The following is a 24,833-nucleotide window of genomic DNA, read 5'->3' as shown; positions in this document are numbered from 1 at the left end:
TACTACTGTGGCTTAGTGTCAAATATTGGTGTTAATCAATAGATGAAACGGTGTTCAAAATACATATTCTCGCAATAGATTCAATAAAAATTTCAGATTCACGCCAAAGATTTACATTTCCTAACTATCTTTCACCAATGCAATGCAACGCATTTTCGGCCTGACCTCAGGTCCACAATTTTATGGGGGATAAGGCATTTTCTTGGAGAGAATGCAAAAACGTTTCGGAAAGACCACTTTCCGCTGATTTCAAATAAGCCTTTAAAATTTAATACATATTTTTAAGAATAACGTTTGTATATAGTTATTAAGCGATAAATTGTTCTCAAATTGTACAATAATTATTTCAAAGAACTAAGAGAGGAAACACTATGTCTAAAAAGCAGGCTTAAAAAAATATTCGTAACTTTATAATTTATTTACATATTTAAGCATAGAATAAGCTGAGGATATTGTAATCACACATACATGTCGGGATATGGAGAATTCTTGTTTATTTTATTGGCTGATTGTTTCTTCTATCAGAAAATTATCAAGAACCATAGAATAAAAAAGTAACTTAACGAAAAATGTGTTTTAATAACAATTTCTATTTAATCCGAAAAAAAGTAAAAAGCAACGCCAAAAATGAGATAAATCATAATATTGTTTATTTTTTTTTGTTGTATTTTATAGATAAAATGGAAATTATTAACACTAGATATGTGTGTATTATTTGTAATTTTCTTAATAAGAACGATTAAAATCATTTTTAAAAACATTCTCATTGTTTCTTTACTATTTATTTGACGTATATATCGTTATTTAGATTATAAGATTTTGTTTGCTCAAATTTTAGGATAAAATCTAGTTTTTCTCTTCTTTGTATATGAAATTCAAATCGCCTTTAGCAACCAGTTACTTGTCAGGAATGTTAGTTATATTTAATTTCAGTTAAATCGTTTAGTTATAATTTCATATTTATGATTCTATTAAATTATCAAACATTTAAGCCGTGCTATTTTAATTGTTTTAACATATGCTCTGTTCATTAAATATATGAATCTTTCTAATGAAGACTAATCCCTGATATTACAAAACTTTTATTAACTTAAATATATAGTTGATTTACTGCTAAATTTGGAGATATTGTAAGTCAACCATCTAACTCTCCGACCCGCCCTCAGGCACACGGATTTAAACCATAAGGCTGAATAACCGGACCGCCGCAACAGCAGCACTGGCGGGAACAGTGGTTGAGTCCTAAGGGCTATCACCGGTCACGGTACAACCCTCCCCGAAGGAAGTATTTGATGGGAGCAGTCAGATCCGCCACTTATTTGTGTTCCTTCAGGGTGGCGAGATCCAACCACCATGCTGGAAGCATCTCATCCTCATTTCGAGGTGCCCCCCGGGGGTTATGAAAAAGGGTAATAACCCTACTTTCGAATGCCAGTCATGTATATCCCAATGTGTAATATTTATATTCGATTTCTTGGAGAGATGTATTTTATTTTTTCAAAAGAATTTTTATTAAGAGAAAATATACCTAAAAAATAAAAGTATCTTCAAATCACTATTGCTGCATTTCTTTTATTTCTATTGTAAAACTATTAACCATGTTTCATAAACAATTTATGTCCCTGTTAGTACAAGATATTTATTGGTATCTACCAGCTATTATTTGATATTTTGAATGTAGAATTATGATGATCCTGTTGGGCATTTTGTTTAAATAAAGGTATAAGTAAGCCATAGTGAAATGCGGTGTTTGTGGCTCTAATCATTATAAACACTATAGTTTTAGAAGCTAAAAAACTTGTTATTAAAATAAATGTAATATTTTGTTAATATAATTATTAATATTAATAATTTTATACATAAAACTAAATCACTGCTTTCAATATATTGTTCAACAAAATTATAAAGGTTTTACAATTCGTAATTTGTAAGTCTGCTCCTCTCTTTGTACCCTTTTTAACAAGGTGTGGTGAAAGCTTATAAGCCAGTTAGCAGATACGCTACACAAGCAATTGTTTTTTTATTGTGGTCATGTGACTGGGCTGCGAACCACAAGGTCCCAGGTTCTATCCTCGCTCATCTCAATTCGCTACAAACAATGCCCATGAAGAGCAATCAATGGATTTACAGAATCTTCGAAAAAAATGTGTCTTCTGTTAGCAGTTCAAACATATAATTTACAAACAAAAACACGTTCTGGCGGTATTTGAGAAGCAAAAAAAGTTATTACTATCTATGGCCTATTTTATTCTTTTATGGCGCAAAAATCTGATTAACGTTATAAGGTACTCTTACATAATCTATATAGTATGTTAAATGACTTGTGAATCAAATTTAATGGTTCCTAAATTTCATAAATATATGATGAATAATAGATTAGGTTTTCTCATATCATTAGGAAAGTTTAATAAATTGAATGAGTTAAATACGATAATATTGGCTAATATTTGTCATTCCCATACATTTCGCTAAAATTTCAAAGAAAAAATATTCAGACAGAATCAATGAAGCATTTAGACATTAAATTCAGTTAAATTTAATATTAGAAAGAGAATACAAACCAAAAAATTTCTGTTCCCTCTCCCCCAAATGAATCAGTTTAAATAAATGGTAAAAAAATGATTAAAGAACGAGTGTTCTTAATTTTTTTAATAAAGGTATAAGAAATTTTTGTATCTTCTGCATAAAACAAGTTAAAAGGCTTCTAATGGTAATAACAATAAAACGCATTAAAAATTGTGATATTTAATTGCTGTTAAATTTTTCTTTATAGGCAAATGTTTCAATTCATCACTAAAAGTTTTCTGTCTTGTTCAATCGTTCTGATTTCTGATTTAATTCACTGTTAGGGGAATAGGAAAACATCTATCGGTAATCATAACATCTAAAACCGCTTCAGACTGGCGATCTGAGTAGAGATATTTAATCCAATTTATCCTTTTTCTTGTTTCCCCAGTGGAAGAGTAAGAAAGTTTAAATGAATGTTTCGTGACCATTACTGTTTTATAAAAGTAGAGTATAAAGATATTTTCATTCCGATTAGCATCGTGTGTATCTACTAGTAAGTAATTATGACCAATGGGAGGGTAAATATAACAAGTAATATAACCACACGCAGTGTTTAGTCAAAAAGTGATCAGATGTAAGCAAAGATAAGGATTTTTTTTTCAGGCTCAAATAAATAATTATTTCAAAAATCTTCAATAATTACTATGGATGTGATATGAGAGAAACACTTTAATAGCGAATATTTACATAAAAAATTTCGAAATTGCTTGGTTGGTTGTGAGTTTTAGTGGCGCAAGAGCCAATCTTGGCTAAACTGCGCCAGTCGTAAGGTTAGAATATTGACGATCATAGCAGAAGGCAGAGGGGAGAGTAAATATATAGGGAGTATAGATCCCTGGGAGTTTCGGGGTTGGAAAGCCCGTACTCACCTAAAGAAGGTGAGCCCTTGAGGGAAAAAAAATTCGGAAAGCATATTTACATCGAGAAAACGAAATCTGAATTAATTACGCCATGTGACTTTGAGTTGCAACTAATATGACACTCATAATTATAATTAATTTTAAGTCTATTTTTAGCTTTGGGAAATAATTTGTCGAATGCCGGAAAAATATATTATGCATTATCGGAACCCTATATTAATAAATAAAACAAAAGTGTTGCATTTTACTAAGTTTCAGTATTGTAAACAGTTTTATACAATGCTGTATTCCTACATTTTACAATATTATAGAGACACTAGATATTTTGTGATATTTCCTGTTGTTATTCGATATACCGACCAATACCATAGAGATGTCGTTACAATGCTGTAGAGCATATCCGGCTAATAGGGCTGCTACTTGGGAACCAGTATTCATCACTAAAATTTCCATTTTATATACGATATCTATATCCAGTCAAAAAGCCGTAATGGGCAAATTTGTTTTCAATGGATAAATAAATAAAATGTGACGTGGATTTCCGTTAACACAAAAGAACAGTCTTCCGTATAGGCATTCTATAATCAAAAATCATGCAATCTCACTCAAGAAAAACCAGATAAAGATGGTTTTCAGGGCATTGAGGAGCAATGTTGTGGTCATAAAGAGAAAGGGGAAAATCTTTGAATGAAAAGAAAGGTGAAGAGCAGTTATTTTTCGAATTACAGAATCGCATTATAATCGTGCGAAAATACATATCTCTGCAACTGATGTTTTCCGACAGAAAATATTTGAAAGTGTGAAGTCCCTTTGCAAGTGATGTTAAAGATTTGACTTCTATTTGCAGTTGTTGAGATTGCAAACTGTGGTTGCTGGCGCCATCCATTGCTAATCTATAAAATTAAAAGTTCATGTAGAAAATGTAACATAATGAAATGACAATTTTTAATTTCAAAAGTTTTCAACGAAACACTTGACTAACACTTTATAACTTTTTAAAAAATAAAAGTGCGATTGAAATAAAAAATTATTTGAAATAAATACTTGAAAATAACGGCTATATTTGTTATTTAAAAAGTTGTAAACTGGTCATCTGTATACACTATATCCACTCTGCCATTGTCACATTTTTTTTTTATTTCTCAGAATCCGGCTATTTTTAAATTTTTTATTGCTTTCAATTATTATTAAAAAAATAAAATAATACTTTTAGACAAATAAATGGATTTTTTGATATTGCAAGATAAGTGTATTTATGTAATTTTTTTAAAGTCACTTTCGTTATTGAATTAAAAACTACAACTACTACTAATATTCAACTACATGACGTGTGTTTACTTTACGTTTAAAGAAAAAAAAGGGGAAATTTGCGTTTTCTAAATTTGTTTCCCATGTTCGAAATTTCTTAAAAGATTGATATCATGCCGCGAATATCTGAGAGTAAGTATTACGAGTTTTTTTATTTGTTATAGATACGGAACATATTGATATGTAATTATGATAGTTGCAATAATCAAATTGGACTTCCTTATTCTTAACTTTAAGTTTATATCTTCCTGTACTTTTAGCTGATATTCGAACATTAACACAGAATGAAAAAAATTGTTTATAAACAAATTTTAGTTTTGTAATTTAGTTTTTGTAAGCAGTCATAGGATTCGCTCACTGTGATAACTTCTATGCATGTACTGTGGATGTGTTACTAGAACATTCTAGTATATTAATCAATTTCTAATTAATTGCTCACAGAGCCAATTTACTTTTGTTGATGTATAGTTTAATATAACGTATATTGAACAAACTGAGAACAGTGATAAGGTATATAATTATCTTTTACAATTAAAAAAATGATCTATAATAATACTTTAGAACAAATAAATAAATAATGAATATAGATTTTTATAAGCTTGGAATGAAATGATATCTGATAATCATTATTATTAATTTTTCACCGTTCTTTAAAAATATTATTTTATTCTGGAATCAGTATTGTTATTTTTTAAACTTTAATCTTTAATGGAAAAAAAAAAAGCATATACCCTCACTAAAACGAGAAATAATGAACACTTTTAAAAATTTTGTTTGAATTCCTTCAGAAACATTTAACATCAGAATAGCTATATTATTTAATATGTAGATATGATCAAAAGTAAATAAAGACATTAAAAAATGAATATATATGTGTGTGTGTGTGCTTGTGATGAATTCTTTTTCAGCATTATTATTCATTATTTAAATGTTATTAACTTTCTTCTTTTGCCTTTATAACATAAAGGTATAACTAACAGAAGATCATGAGTATGTGTTATAAATGTATTGAAAAGTGTTCCTTCATATAGTGCATACATTAAATTAAAACATACTAATATTTTAGTTGCCTTAGAAGGAAATTTAATTTTTTAAAAATTCTATCTGTACATCATATTTTGTAATTTTCAAAAAATTTTCATCTTAAAATAGATTCAGATATTTGATCACTTTCTCACAGAGTACAAAATTGAGAGGGTTATTGTCATGTTTTCAGTGTAGAAAGATCTATTGTTTTATAATAATAGGTAACTAAATAGGATGAATGATGGAATTTATACATTATAAGTGCATATTTACTGCGTTATATTTCCTTTTCCAGACATGTTTGTTTCAAATTATTTGAGTGCTTCTGCCTTCAGTAATTAAGTTGCTTATAATGGAATTATGAATCATTAAGTATACATCAATATTTTGAAAAATCTAGATTAACAAAAGTGGTTTTCATCACAACTTTTATATTTTCATACATATATCTAATGTATGATAATCTAAATATATGACCTTGAATATCTGACTATGAATGTTACAAGATGCCCATAATTAAATGTGAAATTTGCAAGTTGTGTGCAACAAAAATTGTTTAGCAAATGTTAATGTAATTTTATAAAAGCATAATGGAATAATAGGAATTTTATCAATAGGTGCTTATTAATTGTAGGGACCATGAGATAAAAATGTGTCAAGGTGGCAAAATGAAGCAGAAGAACATGGAGTAAAATAGTTGCCAATGCATGTTTCCGTTATTTGATAAGTTTCGTTTTATCTAGCCACTAATACCACTTGACCATGAAAAGTTAATTTTGGAAACTACCATTTGTCCCCACCATTTGTGGTCTTGTGGCATTTAGATACCTTCATAAAAGAACAGCGCTTGAAGTCAGTAAATGCTCTGAGATGTTGTATACATGACAGATTATACTCTCTTTAAAAAGTCTTAAAGTTGGGAGGAATTATTGAATCCTAGCAAACCAAGCGTTTAGGTAATTTCATTGGCAAAGATTTAATTAGTCAGGAATCTGGCAAGCTAAACTAAGAGAAAATTACTATTAATGATATGGCATCAATGAAAAAAGGTGGTTGAGTAACTTTATACAACTGATTGACTATGTATGGATGAGCACCATCTTGCATAAAAAATTATTATGCTAAATAAAATGTCCATAATTTCATTATACCATCCTCGAAATCTGAAATTTTGATTAATAGTTTTTGCTAAGAGGCCAGATCACAAATTTAAAATTTAACTATCTAATTTCTATATATTTAATTTTCTATTTTTATTAAATCTTGATCTCAATCTCTCAACCTGATCTTAATCCTATTATACATTTATTGGAAAAATGTTGGATCCAGATTTATTTAAAAAAACTTTGCTGCATTTTGTTCTTTCTCATTTTGAGAAGAATGAGAGTAATAAATAAATAACTAAATAAGCTTTCATAAATTTTTAACTAAAATGTTATGAAGGTTTGACTATCATTTGTAAAAAAAATATAAATTCGTTCATCATAAAATCAGAATAATTTATTTGAGGGAAGGGGGAGAAAGAAGTGACCTAATACCAGAATCTTAACTTTAGATTTGTTTTTAGATTGCATGCTTGATGCTAAGTTTTATTGACATTCTATTATGCAAGTAACCCATCTACAAGTTAATTAGTAGTTTTCTTTGCAAGTGTTATTAGCAATTGAATAATCTTTAGTTTTTAATAATGTGAAATTGTTGAGCTTGAAGTTCAAATTTTGACTTGCTAGGTCTGTCATGAAATATAGTCCTTAAATAGGGAATTCTCGAACTTTTTCTGTTGTTACAGAGACTTCTAGAATTTTAAAAATCCCTAAATAAAACTATAAAATTTTCAAGTATATGTATATAAATATGTAGCGTGCTTGAGAAAAATAAGACAATATCTGAGATAAGTGATTTTATTTTTAATATTTTCATTGTATTTTGTAGTGATATTACTTAAAAAATATCTACATAATTTAAATTATCTACAATTAATATAACAAATAACTTTGTATGACAGTTTAAAAAGAAATATTCACAATTTCAATCCTTTAGATTTTAATTATAGGTTGTATAATAAAATAGGTAAGTTGTATAATAAAATAATTAAGTTTTGCTAATTGGTTGATAAATAAATAAAAAAAATTATTTGCTGTATGAAAATGCATTTTCTGAATTAGCACTATGTTAAATATTGAAAATTGACTTGAAATTTGATTTAAAAATAAATAATAAATGTTTGACAGCAATAATTTTACTAACTGCATATATGTTTAAATTTTTGAAGGAGGTACGCTTGCAAGTGGCACTACTGTATGGAGTGTCAACAGACTTTCAGATATGATTTGGGGATTTATTAATATAGTGGTTTTCTAGTAAGTTTATTTTTATTCTCAAATTTTAATTCATATGTATTTATCTTTAATTTTAAACATTTAACTATTTTCAATAAATTACTAATATATTCTTAAATACAGATGCAATTTAATTTTGTTCACATTTGAAATTCTCTTGATGTACAATTTATGATTTTAATTATTATGAAATTCAGATTATTATATTTAAGATTATTATCTAATTTCATTTCCTTTTTTCAAATACTTACTTTTAAATTTATAATAAGATATTTCCATACAGCTCTTTTTATTTCAGACAGTTTTGTAATTTCTTCTGATGTTAAATTTAATTTAAAATTTATGGTTTTCTATAATGAATAAAATTTCATATTAGATTTTCAAATGCTATCTTTTTTCTTTTTTAGCTTCAGAAGTTTGATAGATGTGAGTATTAAACTTTTTTTATATAAAGAAATTATATTTAAATTATTTATTTCTGAATAATTTATTTTTATATTAAACACTTTTTAGCCATTTATGTATGTATATATGGATGACGTAATTTTTGAAAACATAAAATGTTTTATGATACTTATATATCAATATTCTCTCCATGTTATTTTGTAATAAAAGAAATTTAATCTACATTTTATTTATTTATTTAAAAAAATTTTATGCAATTTTCACATTATATATTGTTACATTATGCTTGTTGTGAAACTCTGGCTTTGAAGTTTTTAACTTTAATATTTTTAAAGTAGTTAAAAAAAATTCTTTTAGAAACCTTTTTTTTTTTTTTTTTTTGAAGATTTGATGTTTTTGAAGAATTTACAACATGCTAATTTTTGTTTCAGTGACTATAAAAGATGTGATTATATAAACTGGGGAGGGGGGTCTATCTATTTTCATATAAAACAAATTTTAATTGAAGCAAATTGTATTCTTTTCATCAAACTTTATTAATATATGAAATCTTTTAAATTTACATAAATGTAAATAATTGTAGCAGTTTTCATTTAAATCTGAATAGTCAAACTAACCATTATATTTTTAAATCTCGAACCCTTTTTATGTTTATATGCTATACATTAAGGTGATCAACGAGTTTGATTTTCAAACTGTGGAAATTTCTCTGATATTAAATTAATGCATTGTTTTGTAATTGCAACCTTTTAATTAAAATATATACACTTTTTAGCCTCTAGTAAATCCTGGAAATAGCTCTGCAAGTGGATCAAGGTCGAGTTTTGGAAGAGGGTATGTTTTTATTAATTTTGTAAATTTATATTTTCAAGTAAATTTATTCTTTATGTTTTTATGTGATTGACTTAAAGATCTAGTCATTACTAAATCAATTAATTTAGTATTAAATAGTAAAACTTGTTCTATCGTTCCTGTCATTTAGTGGATTTTCATTAATCTTCTTCTTTAAACCAGTATTCATGTTATAAGTTAATCTTTTTGAAGTAGTTTACTTAAACAGGTTTAAATTAGATTGAAGAATTTGTATGTGTCTTGGTTGAAAATTTGAACACTCATAAGGAGACAGTCAGATAAACGAGTAATATTCATATGCATTTTCAAAAATAGCCAATGCTTCCTAATAACAAGGTGTAGCATATATTCTGTATATAATCACTACATCATCACATCAAATATTTAATAAATCTTCTTTCAGGTAAGATAAGTTATAGATTATAATTATTTAACAAAAAAATCCACCATAGAAAAACACCCCATTTTAAAACAAACAACAATAATAAATATTTAATTATGATTAAACCAAATTAGAATTTTAGCAATCAACTCAATTATGATGTATGTATGCAATGTAATTTTAGTTAAGAACTCTTTTCTTCATGGAAGCATTGAACAAGTGACAAAATTTAATATTCTATTTGTTATGGAATATTATATTTAATATTGTTATCAAGGAAGGGAAATACTAATTTTGATAAGAAAAGACAAGTGTTTAAAATGAAGCCTATTGCTCAAAATATAATAATTATATTGGTTAATTTTTAATTAAATCCTGTGATTTTCCTTGATGCTTTTAATGATCCTTTATGACCTTTTTAATTAAATCATGAAATTTACAGAGACTTTTGACTTGTTTAAGATTGTATTGCTATAAACACACACACACACAAATAATAATAATTATTATTATATTATTTGTTTGAATTTATATGAGGAAATATATACAAATATAAAATTTTTCCCTCTATTAATTTTGTATTTCCAAATATAGTATACATATTTTTACTATTATGAATCAAGTTGACTCATTAAATAAGTTTATAATTACTGTAATTTCGCAGACACGATTTTATATTAAAAAAATTTCAAAAATTGTCAGATAGTCCGCACCACCAGATAGTCCGCGGACTATACGTCCGAAATTACGTTATTTTAATACGGCAATATTAATGTATTTTAGAAACAAAGAACTATGTATAAATAGAAAAAAAGTACTTGCTTACTAATACACCTTCAGAAATAAAACGCTAAATACAAATAAAAAACAGTGCTTACTAATTAATCATATATTAATTAATCACACATTCTACTACATTAACGAAAAGCTTCAAAGTCCGATTCATTGGTATCATAAATAAACAGCTCTAATATATTTTCGGGAAGAGTGTCCGAAAGTTCATTTTCAGCATCACTATCTTCACTGTCAGTGATTTCCTCGCTTTCACTAACAATCTCGGCTTTTATAAATCCCGATCGGATGGTTGACACTTTTAACACTTTTCCAGTACTACTCATTCGTTCTGCACTATGCTCTATGATTTACTATCGATACGATACATACGAATGTTTTCTTGGAATCTCGTGCTTTTTTTATATTTGATCATCGGCAGTTCACGACAGCGTGTTTTTTAAATTTCAACGATTTTAACCGTGAACAACCAGCGTATTTTCCGCACTGGTGGATAGTCCGCAGCTTCAAAAATTTGCATTTTAAACACAGATACACAGGGAATTGTGTAAAGATATTTCTTATAAAAATTGTAAAACAGTCCTTGCTCTAGCTTTCATACTTAGTCTTATCAATTTATTTAATAATCTTGTTTATAAAATTATGGTCCTGATGATAGATGAGTGTTGTTGCAAGATAAATGAACATTGTATTAAAAACAATTAAAATATATGGATAAAATGTATTATAAAAGTAAAAATGAATATGTAAAAATATTTTAGAAACTTTTTATAATAATTTATTTATATTAATTATTTTCATAAAATTTTTTACATGTATGAAATTGTTAAATTTCTTTAAAAAAGCTATAATCAACAACCATACATATAATGTTAAATATTGTTTATTTAATTTGTTGTACAAAGATTTCTTAGACAAAATGAAGGAATTATAGATATACATAACATTTTTATTTCGTTGATTTTCTCAATGGTATTTTGACACATTTTTATGTATATTTTTTATTTTATTTGGTTGCATATCTATATGATTAATTATTTTTAAACAAAATGACTTTCTAATAATTTCTTTGAATAAATATTAAAATATACTAACCTAAATATATTATTTGCATCAAATGCTGATTTGAAAAAAAAGGTTTTTTATTTTCAATATTCTCTATTTACATATGTTGATATTTAATTCTTCAAATAATAATCTTTAAATATTTTACACTCCAAAGTGAACTATTCTGATGCATAATAATAATAGTATATTAACTTAATGTTATTCTGCTTGGAATTATACTGTTTTACTATAGTTTTGTGATTGATCTTTTGTGTTGGAATAATACAATAATTATAAAATAATATAATATTTTATAAAATAATATAAAAATTTCCCCATGAAATTTTATTACTCCTTTTGTTAATATTATTGACATTCTTGATTTCAAATTTTCAGATGTTTTGTTCTTTTTTTTCCCCACAAATATTTCAAAGATAAATCTAAACTCAAATTTTTTATCCATTTGTTGATATTATGCTGCATTTTTTTTGGTAGCTTACCAAGTCTTCATCATTTTATTTATATAATCAATCGCACATTTATGGATTTTGTTCTTTTTTTTTTTCAAAATATTTTATGAGATTCATTATTTAACATTTATTTTTTCTATATAATGTTTATTCATTAAAAATATTTTCATTTTAGACCACCAAGACCTCCTGGCCGAGGAAACTTCAGAACTTTCTCAGATGCATTTGGTAATTATCTGATTATTATTTTCAAAATTATTAAACTGGAATTTTTAAATTTATCACAAATTTCATGAAATTAAAATGTTAATGTAAATTAGGAACCTCATTTCGCATTTTTTAAATAATTTTCTAGGACTGCTTGATAAATTTTGGTAATAGACCAATTAATTGCTGGTTTATTTATTGCTGACTTTTTCTTAATATTCTAACATTGATTGTTTTGATTTGTTATTTACAAATCGCTTAGGTTCCAATAATAATGCGATTTGTTAAATCCAGAATTTTAGAAAAAGCTATAATATTTCATTGCATTGTTTATTTGCTTTTAAAAAATTAAATCAACTCAAAATTTCCTTTGAAAAAATGGAAAAATCACATGGTTGCATAATTTATTTATTTATTTATATATTATTCTATAATTATAAATATATTTCATTGCATAATATATTTATTATTCCAGCAGAATCATTTTAATAACATTTATAAACAAGCATAAACTTGTCTTATAATTACTTTTTTACATATTTCATTTTGATTCTGACTTGAACTTCATATATGTATATTTTGAATATAGATACTAGAATAGATATTTGCATTTCAGAATGTTGTGATGATTTACATAAAATTCATATCACTACTGGATTGTCTTGAATCTTTTTTTTTTTTATTGTAGCCATTTATTTGTAAAATAATTTTAATTATTATTTTTTACTGAGTTTTAGGTTTTAACATGTTTTATTTATTTCATAATGGGAAAATGATCACATTTTACTTTTTTCATTTTATAGATTTAACTAGTGGATATACTGAATGTTGCTCATGATTTAAATGCTTTCATGTATAACAATTTTTTAATGTAAAAACTTTATATATAACGCTCTTATTGTACCATGCCACTTGATTGATTACCTTTAATTATCTGTCATGTAAACTTGCTTGAGAATGAAAATAATATCTGTTCTTTTTAGATACATTTAAACAATTACTTTAAACTAATATAAAACATTCAAAAATATATAAAACAACTTAAAAAAAATAATGATAAATAGATCAGAATCTTATTGTTATTGCATTTCAAAATCGTCTGCATTAAATTTTAAAAGAATTAATAACAATTGAAAAAAAAATTGCAAATACCGTAATTTGATATCACTGAAAAGATATAATTTTGAATTTTAAGATAATATCAAAATATTTATACACTTTTGCACTTTAAAAAGTTAACAGCATTCTTTCTTTTCTCCTAAAGGATAAGTTTACGATTTTTAGTTGAAATTAACTCCATCGTTTAGGAGGAAATGTGGAGCATACATATATATCCACAATGACTTTTATTTATATTAAGATTTATTATGAAGAAAAAAAAGTTATTAATTGTCTGATCATCTAAACCGTTTAATCAGTGAAACCTAGGATAAAATAATAATGATAATAAATGGTACAAATTCCGGCACATTCTATTTACATATTTTTCCACACAAGGCAGTGTAAAAATTTGTCTCTAACAAAAGAATGCATATAAATCTTTTCATGCATTTTTGGCAATTTCATCCATTATATTAATTGAAATAAGCTCTGTCAATTTTTCTATTTTTAGTGTGAGCATCTATATAATGGATGGTTCCAGTTTAAAATGGTGCAAAGTTAGCAATTAAAAATGATAAAAGTGTTTATTAGAAAAATATGTTCAAATATAAAGCAATAGTAAAACTTCAAAGTAATTCTTTTATTTTTACTTTAAATATTAAAACATTTTCTTTTAAGATATAGAACCATTAACTGATTAGGAATTGTTTAATGATATATTTGTTATAATAGATAACTATTCTTTTGATGAGTTCTGTCAAAAAGTTTTCATGAAAATGGAATATGTTAGCAGCTCTATACTGCAACAATACATAGTGTGTCATCATTTTGCAATTCTGTTTATCAGAAAGTGAATTTTTAAGAAATCAGTTAATATGATTGTTGTATTTCTAAAATTGTGTTAGAATAAATTTGAAAAATCTTTAAGAAATATATATTTAGCAAAATTTTACTGTAAGTTTCTGATAATAAGAAAAATGTTCATTATTACCACTTTTCTTGCATTACAATTTTAAAAATTACAGTGATAATTTCTTTAATAATGAAAACTAATGTGAAGGTAATGGTGTTTATATATTAGAAATTGATGAGCATGACAAAATATATTAAAAATTCTTAGACATTTTGTTAAATCATTTGTGCACTTATTTTTTATTATTACTTTTTTGTGTTACCCAATATTCACAATTCGTGCATGAAAACTGTTTGGGGGTTTATTTATATGAATGTTATAAAGAAAAACTGAAAATTTTTCAAATGTTAACATTCTACATTGAATGTCAACATTCTCTCAGTCACCATTCAACATGAGATACACCATTTGAATGGTAATAATGTTGACATTCTTTACTTTTCGTTTTTCATAATAACATAAATAAAAAAGGGGGAGGGGGAATTATCATAGAAGGGCGAGATTGGTGTTTATTATGCTGATTTAGTATTAGAACCAATTGTTATTATGCAGAATAAAGCATTTCATTAATTTTTGAAAATATTCGTGTGATAGCAAAGAATTAGCTACATGATATATACTGTAAAAGGGACCATTTGCTGGATATCTTGTACACATTATTTTGTCTTTAATGCTGACATTATCTTTAATACTTTATTCTTAATGCCTCCTACATGGGAAAATAATTTTCTTAATTTGTCAACTTAAATTCAAGTTTTTTTTTTATTAAAGATATATGTTTCTTTCAGTAAATCTTTATATAATTGTTCTGAATATCTGTAGAAATTTAAGAAAATACAAATTGATTTTTTTTATTCTTCCATTTTAATTTGTTAATTTTTTATTACTATTTAAAATAGTTAAAATTTGCTGACATGTTAACACTGACTTTATCAAATATTATTATATATTTAATAATCCATAAAAGTTTGCAATAGGACTTTAGCATGATTGAATTTATGTTAGAAAGCATTTCTTATGAAGATTTTATATTAATGATTAGCAACATTATTAAATTTGTAATATTTGATTTTTTTAATGATTTGATTTTTTTGAAAATTAATTTTAATTGCGATAGAGAAGTAATTTAACACCTTGATTGCTACACTGAATTTCTTTCGATGTAATTCATATGGTCCTGCTGGCCATTGGTGATCTTTATGACAGTTAGTGTTATAATAATAAATTAACATGTATTAGATTTTTTTTTGTAGTTTATTTATCTCCAATCTAATGTAGTAATTTTTCATGAAAATACAATATTTAATATAAGTGACAGTGAAAGAAACTGGTTGTTCAGATTTATCCACTGATTTTCCGACTTAGACCATCAATGTCTTTTAAATACTATTAAAGCAAAACTGTTTTTTAATTCTCACTATTGTATGATATGTAAACTCAAGTATGACATTTTATGTACTGCATGACTCTTTTCTCTTAGTTTCTTCATATGTGATACAAGATTACTTAACATTACAATATTGCATTGTTAATTAATAATTATAGTATATTACATTGCTCTTTTCGGATCAATATTTGATGCCTTTATAATGTTTTTTTTTTTTTAATTTTATTTTTGCGTATTTATCTTGGCTTATTCCACTTCCAATTTATGAAGGCTGTTAAAGATTATAACAGTTTTCTGTGCTCTTCTTTTAGTCCTAAATAATAGTCCCAATTGATTTAAACAATTCCTTTTAGGTAACTGGTTCTTGTCATAACTAAACAACTTTTAGATAAAAGCAAAACATAAGATCCTCCTCCTTCATCCTTAAACAACTATAATAAAATGATTTTTGTAAAATGTTGCCAAATGTTTTTCCTATCTGAGGATATAATAACATATTTTGCTGCTTAATTCAGAATAATATATGGATTATAAGTCTTTTATTAAAATATTTAATTAATGATTTCTAAACATAAACACTTGTTCCGTATGCATAAACAGGTAACTTTTTTTTAAACATGAATTTCCATATCATATATTTATCATTATAATTTAATTTGTCATATTGAAATTTATGATACTGGTCCAATATAAGTGTCTGTCCAAGTTTGGAAACCCTTCTCTATTTGCCATACAGTTTATATTAAAATTGTTATTTATTGCTTTAGTAATAATTGAATCAATTTTATATTTTTTTATGAATTTATGCATAATTTATTAAAATCCATATTGAAATACTTCTCTCAAGATTTATCTATTATAGTTAAATTTTAATAAATATATTTTCTGTAATTTATGCATTGGTTTTTATTTGAACTTTTTTTTCTATTGCAGGTGGTAGCGATTCCATACCACCACCTCCGCCTGGTGGATGAGGCAGGTAAGGGCTCCTTTAATCAGTTCTGGAGCCCGTGATCTTAGCTGTATTATTTATTAACACAACAGTTGAATGGAATAAACATCTTTCTGATGTGAAAGATATGATGTTACCTTGGTAAAATTTAGTAAGCCTTGGTGACTGATGCAGTTTTCACATTATGGATGATGATGATACTATTTGTACATATATTTTTGTAAATCACTGAATGCATTAATAAATGTTTTTGTTTGCTTTATATGAACTATCTAATAAATTATTCTTTAAAAGAATTTTCATGATATTTGTTTGACTTCACCTAAATTCAAAAATTTTATTCAACGAATTTTGATTGTCTGCTGCATAATGGCTAATGCAGAGTAGCTAACTCTCTGGAAATTAAAATGACTGCAAAAGAGATATCCTGTTTTGTTTACTAGGTAATTATGCATTATAAATAAAGTAAAATTAACACAATAGGTGCAAGAGGGATTCCTTTTTTTTTTTTTTTTTTTTTTTTTTTTAAGAATTTTTCTCCAGTTTTCTTTAAATGACTGATACTATTCAAATAATGAAAATACTTTAAATGTAGTTAAATATAAAATTATAATTGCTTGTGTTTTATTTCATATTAGTCACATGAAGACTTTAAATAATTTTCTGTTCTCATTCAACTGCTTATCATTATGGAGTTTGCAGATTTAAGCATTTTACTGCCCTGGGCAGTATACATTATAAAGCCCCCCCCCCTCTTAATGAAGAGGTCAGTTTAGTTTCAAATTTTTAATGGATTCAAATATGTTAATTTTAATTACATAACTTTATGAGAATATTTCTTATTCTGAAACAAATGTACTGCAATGATTATAAATACATTAATAACAAAATCAATATAAGAAATAAATAGTAATCTAGTCAATTATATTTAGTTAATGTTATTTCAATATTTATAATTTGCATTTTTGAAAAAATTATTTAGCACCTATGCTTACATATTTTTAATTGACAAGTCCTCCTCTCTTGTGAAATCAGCCCTTGGCAGATGTATAGTTAGAAATCCACTAATTATCTAAAAATGAGTTTAGGCTTGCTAAAAATTTTCATCTATTTGATTATTGGAGCTGCAAATAAAACATGCATTTCGAGAGATATCCGTTTCGCCAGTGAAACATTTCATATCGATTAACTTCTTAGAAACAACATACTGTACCTGCTTGACCTCAAATAATAGGGAGAGAGATTGTGCTTATTAAATCAATATCTTAGAAAAAGATGTGATTGCAATAGAATAAAATTTAATATTAATTTATTATAATTGTTAATACATATTAATATGTATTATACGCAGGATTCAACACTAGTGCATCAAATTCATTTGAATACAATTCAGAAGGAAATTTAAAATTACTTAAGTGCTCATTGTGGCTTTCCTTATACAATGGTGAATTTCCAACTAAGCAGTTGCCTTTCTTTCCAAGTGGAATGGAAGTAGTGGCCCTCTTTTCAAGGTTGTAATAGAACGACTAACTTGTCAAATTAATAATTTTCAAAAAATTTAAATTCTGTGATGATAAAAATTTTATTAAGCATCATTCATCAGCTTATCTACTCATATCATTGGTCAGTTTCCTATTGGCTAAATTATTTTCACATGATTATTAGAATATTTATAAAACTCAATATCTGCTTTAATAATATTGTTTACAAACCTCGGTAGGGGGGGGGGTGAAACATCGAAATTTATCTCTACAAGCAAAGAAGGTGCACGTTAAATCCGTTGAAACCAAACGTTCTCCCGCTGGTGTGGTGTGGAAGTTTGGAGAGAGGGTGGCGTCCTCGTCACCTGACCACGGTTCAAAATTACGAGGTCCGTCCTAAAATAGCCCTAATGTTAATATAACTAAACTAAGCTAAGACTATATAGTTAGAAACTGGATATCTGTTCATCACTATTATGATCAGTATAAGCGGCATCTACTATATTACATTTTTACTTTTTGAAAAATGTGGAGGTATTTTATATACTAAGTATTAAATCATAAAATAAATATTTACAAATAAAATTTTATATCTTTAAGATGCAGTTGAGACTTACTTTTTATTTTTATGCAAGCAGAAGGATTACTGTTCATACAGTTGATTAGAACAGATCTTCCATAACATGATTTGTAAAATTTTTCAGTGCAATTTCCAAATTTTTGAAAGTTATTAATATGTTATCTTGCTCTGTGAGTGTCAGAAACTTGACAAATCGGAGATCCATATTTGTTTGTTGTTATCTTAATGAATGCAAAATCATAGTGGTTTGTTTTTTTGTCCTTTTGCTGTCTTCGTGATTCATTAAATTCGCACATATTCGATCGCCATCGTTAAGTTTTCATTCATCAATCTTTTTCTTGCGATGATTATCGATTAATAATTTAGAAAAGACGAATTAAAACTAATTCTATCTATATATTATTTAGTTCTGTCTATACATTTAAAATAAAAAAGAAGAAAAAACAATCCTCAGCTCCAACCATTGCACCGATTTTGCAAATTTTTCTCTTGGCCCCTTAGATAGTCATTGATCGTCACTAGCCATTTTCTAAGAAATTGCGTAATTATTACTGTACTGTATCAATCATTGTATATTCTCAATGGGGGAAAAATCCCCCAGCCCTAATCACTGTACCGATTTTGCCAATTTCAACTTTATAGGAAAGTTGAGATCGCCCCCTAGATAAGTCACAAATGGCTGTCTGCTCACCTCCCATTTTCAAGAAAAATCTGGAAAACACTTTCTATCTGCTCATTCTATATCGGAAAACTCTACAACAGAGTTCCACAACCACTATCATTTTCGAACATTTTTATTTCATACGGAAGCTTATAGCCCTTAAATACGTCGTTAATGGTCGTTTGCCTTCCAAAACCCTCAATTTTCTTGATTCTTTTCAATTTTACTTGGCACAGCTCCTAATCAATTTCGCCAGTTTGCATGCATATCTTTTCAGTCAGAATGCTTTATATTTATTGATGTAGTTTATTAAAGTTAATTCACATAACTAAATTAATGTTATTAATAAGCTATGGGAACAGCTGGTCGACCAAAGTGGCTAATTAACATTTATGAAGATAATTAATTTATTATCTTCATCGGAATTATAAATATTCCTTTTCTATAAATACAGTATCTAATGCTCTTATGAAACAATAAAGGATTATAAAACTCTTTTATTTCTCCATTTGTGAATACTGAATTACGAATATGTACATTATTTGCGAATCGCCCACTGAACGGCGGGTAAAAATAGTCTAACAGACAGTTGTCTGAGATTTTTCCAATACAAAATGTAACACACTGTCCAACAGTTCGAAGGTTATGAACTCATCTCATACTACCTTGTTAGTGACAAAAAGTTAACAAATCAAGGCACCCACATATTGATTGATCGCTTCCTCGTATGGTATCGTTTTGTTTCCATGGCAACTGTCGTCTTTTCTCATTCCTCAGACCTGCCTCTCTAATAATACTTTCTTAAATGAAAACAAGTGCGCTCACAGATGTTAATTGACTTTTCAGAACCGGCAGTAGAATTTGACTCAGTCAGTGGAATAAACGTCTATTTCATTCTCTCGATCGTGACAAAGGATATATTTGTTCTTTTCTTTGCGATATTATTTGGAATTTTTAAAAATTGATTGATACTTTTAAAGAAGAGATTCTTATCCTTATTTTCCACCATGATTTTGATCATTTTGAAATTTTCGAGTTAAAGAAAATGACGGCAAAAAATATTTGTAAGATTTTTTTTTTTTCTGATGTAAAATGGAATTCTTCAAATTTTTTGTAATTTCAAACTTAGATTACAAATTCATTTTTTATGGCAGTGCTGATTTTTAAAGAAATTTATTACTTACTTTTTCCCTATTTTTAAAGCAAAGTTATTAGGAATTATTCGATATCAGTAATTATTAAATCAATTTATTAGTTTAATTAGCATTTAATATTAAACTTTAAGCTATGGAAAATGTTACAAAACCAGCAGTGTTTTACTTTCTTTTTTTTAAATGTCTAGATGTATTTATAATTACAATTTTAGACGGAAATTTATATTACAAATTTTGAATACTTTCACCCTGATTCTTCAATAGAATTTTTTTCTTTCATATTCTATAGAAAAAAAATTAACAATAATAATTACATTTCTAAGAAAGTTTTTCATACTTCCATATATATATTATTTTTTTCTTTTGAAATAATTAATTTTGTTCGTATAATTCAATTTTTGTACTTTATAAAGAACTGAGAAGTATTTCACAGAACTTTTCATGAAGTCCAAATTTTGCTCATTTTAAAAGCATCAATCATTTTTTTTTTTTTTCTATTCAACATTGTGTGTTTTGAAAGACTTTTATCATGGCTCATTTGGACGACCAAAATGGTCGACCGGTTCAACCAAAATTCTTAGACTTGAGTATTCTGAAACCGCAAACGAAGGAAGAAGTTCAGAATGCATTGTACAAAATTCCTGAAATGAAACTTCGACCTGAGAAAATACCTGACGAAGAAAACGTAGTGAATCTGAAATCGTGGAAGAAACTTCACAAAGATTTTCCTTACTTGAATCCGATTCCAGCCTCCATGATACACGTAGATATCTCGGAACTAAGCAAAGTAGACATAGACTGGAAAATGCTAACCTTGGATAGACCAGAAACACCTCTTGAAATTCACATCTTTACCAGGTATGTACTTACTGTTTTTACTGGAATGACTTCTTACTGAACTTTGTAACTCTACATTCTTATTCATATTTGTTATAGAAAGTTCAACCGGAGGGAAGGACCTCGCCCTTTTCTTTCATATTTCTTAATTATAATAATTTTAACCTTCAGTTGCAGGGGTAACAGTTGTGTTGCTTGGGTAAGAAGGTGATCGCTACAACAGCTCAGATTTTTATTTTCAAAGTTCCATTATGTGTTTTATATTATAGTAAAGGTAAAAGAAGAAAAAAAGGATAAGAATTTCCAATGTCTTTTTTACCGACTGACTGTAATCAAAATTTGACATAAATCTGTAATTTTAATTACAAGATCTCATACCAAATTTCATTTACCTAAGCGGTTATGTTTTGGAATTATTGCGTTAACAGGCATGAAAATGTATAGACAGTTGGCCAATCTACTATCGGATTTGATTCAAAATTTGACAAGAATGTGCCCCTTAGATGTTAAAACTATGTACTAAATTTGACATATCTAGATCTTTTGTTATGCCAATGTGCGAGTGGGCTCAGGGAATGCTTAGTTAAAATTTCTTAACCTCTCAACATTGTTACTGATTTGGAAAAAAAATGGCTTTACAATACAACTACATAGCAAATATTTATTTTTGTAATTATATCATTCACTTTTGCTAGGACAAAGAGACCAACTCAAGGGTTAGGGAATTCATTCAAAAATCGATAGAAAAACTTGATGCAAAAACCACATACCAAATTTCATTCATCTAATTCAAAATATTTTTGAGTTTCGTGGTTACAGGCAGAAATAATCCCAAACAATATGATTTTTGGACTCAGAAAAAATCTAAAAAGCGGAATTTCGTCAAAATCTAGAGCATGTATTTAATGGTCTTTATATGTAAATGAATTATGCTATTTACTCCTGAACAAGTGACGGTAGACTAGTTAGAACAGTCGTTTAATCTAGTTTAAATATGCTAAGAGCATGAACGTAGCTCGTGGTTACAGGCATTTTAAACTTCACGTCGTAGGATAAGACAAGTCCTGGATGCTCCAGCATGATACGGCGTCAGTTCTTAGATCCCCCCTCCCAAGATGGCAAACTACTTATTAAGACATCACTGTACTTCCTTAACCGATTTATTCTTTTGATCTGATCCCGTGTGAATTTTCATTTGGCTGAAGAATTTATTTAATGAAACACAATTCCGAAATGGAGCAGAGACGAGGCACTGTAGAATATGGTTTAAGGAGGCTTGTAATCCGCATTTACACTTTTGTATGATCAGTGGCAAAACTGCAAGATAGCAGAATACCAAAGTAATACGTTTTATATCTGTTTTAATTTTTATTTTCTCATATACGAAATATAGAGAAAATATTGTAATTTTGAAAAATTAAGATTTTCTAGATTTTGATGAATTTCCACTTTCCAGACTCTCAGAATTTGAAAAACTTTTTTTTTTTTTTTTTTTTTTTTTTTTTGCCATTTCGTCTATCTGTCTATCTGTGATAAAGAGAACTCATAAACTCTTTAAGCTAGACGGATGATATTTGGTACACGATCTTTACACTAAATTTGCAGTTTTCTATCAAATTAAGAAAAATCCATTCAGAGAAATGAATTTGTCCGGTTGTTTGAGTATAAATTAACAAGATAACTATAAAGCAAAGGGTAAAATTTAGTCCACAGATTTAACGTCTATAGTGTTTACACTAGTACACTATAGACGACTGACTAAGGGACTAGTTACACTGTCTGTCTGTACTTTCAGAAGCATTTAAACGCGATAACTCAAAAATGTAATGACTTAATATGTTAAATTTGATATGCGATTTTGTGATTACAATGATAGTTTTGTGTCAAATTTTGGTTTCAGTCAGCTGGGAAAAACTCAAACATAAATTCGATTTTCGGTACTATTAGATACATGCCAGGGGTTAATCGCCAAGGATCACTAGATGCTTCCAATAAAAATGTTAATTTCAAGCCAAAAGTTAATTGTTGTACACCATGCAAGGCGTTTCTTGCCTAATGTTTATAATTGGGGGGGGGGGGGTAACACCTTTATTAGAGGGAATGCAAGGAAATTTTGAGAAGACCACTTATGCTAGTCCCATGATAAAATAAGTTCTGAGAATTTTTGAATGCTGCATTATAAAGTGGATAATCTGTGACTTCAACAAGTATCAGTGCTCAGTCCCTAATAACACAAGACACTCTACAATATTTTTTATGATAGTGTTACAAAATTTTCTTTTATTACAAATACCGTCAATTAATCATAATAACGTAACGCATTTAATCGTTATAGTTCAGCAGCTTGCTTGCTGTCTAATCCTCCAGTTTCTTTACTTGTCGGCGACAAATTGTCGCCTTGTCTTGTTACAAATCTGTAATTTTGCTACCCGGCTCGAATAGTGTCGTCGTGAGAAAGACCGTTGTAAGATCTATGCTGAGCGGCTGCCGCGTCAATGACCTGAGAGCTTGGCGACGAATTTGGCGAGTTTGGCGACTAAATGGATCATGCTGGAAAGTTCGAGAAGTTTCACGATCCATCCAGTAGGAACCGAGATACACCCAGAGACGCCCTGATTGGTCTCTTCTTAAAATGCAGGGTGTCCCAAGGAGCAACTTTTTGCATCGTAGCTGAGCTCTCCGGAACGAATTCTAGCCAGGCTGGTCTGTTGGTCATTTTGAACTTCTTTAACTTTCCAGCATGATCCATCTAGTCGCCAAACTTGCCAAATTTGTCGCCAAGCTCCGAGGTTATTGACGCGGCACCCACTCAATATGCACAGGACAAATCGTACAACGGTCTTTCTTACGGTGATACTATTCTTGCCGGGTAGCAAAATTACAGATTTGTAACAATATTTTCACGATATTGCTCGGAATTCAGAATATCGGACAATCTTATCATACTAATAGGGACAGAACGATTTTCAAGACAGTTGCGCATTCGAAGTGCGTGCTAAACAGATATATTGTATTTTAGAGCCATTACTGGGTCATACTTTTATTTATAATTGAATAAATTTGAGATTTTAAGGTTCAATTTATTGAAACACCTGTGGTAGAGCGAATGTTTGAAGAAATGGTTATAGTTAGTTGATGGTTAGTTAATAGTTAGAAATGGTTATGGTAAGTAGACCAAAAACAACTTGAAATTTACTGCCTTTGTGGATACTCTAAATCATATGGTTCCTATTATTTTCAGACTAGTCGCCTCTGGCGGTCAGCTGCTTCGGAGGAAAAATTGGTTAAATTTAATCAAAGTTAGATTAATTAATTTCATGCCCGTGATTCCGTTAAATTGTCAGACATTAAAAGCGTGTTATTTTAACTACACTCATGTCCATAAATGAAGGATAATTCAGAGTCACTCAGAAATCGAACTCTAAAATACATATATTACCCGTAAAATGATTACACACATCTTCAAAAATCATATGCAAATTGCAGGAAGCCACCAGATAACACCGATAGT

At 27.8% G+C, this 24,833-nt stretch overlaps 1 protein-coding gene across 1 annotated transcript; it reads left to right on the top strand.

Moving 5' to 3' along the window:
• The first annotated feature begins 4,728 nt into the window (after positions 1–4,728).
• LOC129969167 (selenoprotein K-like) lies at positions 4,729–16,905 on the top strand. The gene is made up of 6 exons (XM_056083603.1): positions 4,729–4,868; positions 8,035–8,122; positions 8,509–8,527; positions 9,282–9,340; positions 12,225–12,277; positions 16,591–16,905. The coding sequence occupies exons 1-6, from the start codon at positions 4,850–4,852 to the stop codon at positions 16,629–16,631; spliced, it is 279 nt and encodes a 92-aa protein (XP_055939578.1). The 5' UTR covers positions 4,729–4,849; the 3' UTR covers positions 16,632–16,905.
• The last annotated feature ends 7,928 nt before the right edge of the window (positions 16,906–24,833 follow it).

Source organism: Argiope bruennichi, chromosome 5 (genome assembly GCF_947563725.1).
Source record: "Argiope bruennichi chromosome 5, qqArgBrue1.1, whole genome shotgun sequence".
NCBI classification, from domain to species: Eukaryota; Metazoa; Arthropoda; class Arachnida; order Araneae; family Araneidae; genus Argiope; species Argiope bruennichi.
Note: the sequence above shows the minus strand (reverse complement) of the source record. Positions and strands in the feature narration are given on the sequence as shown.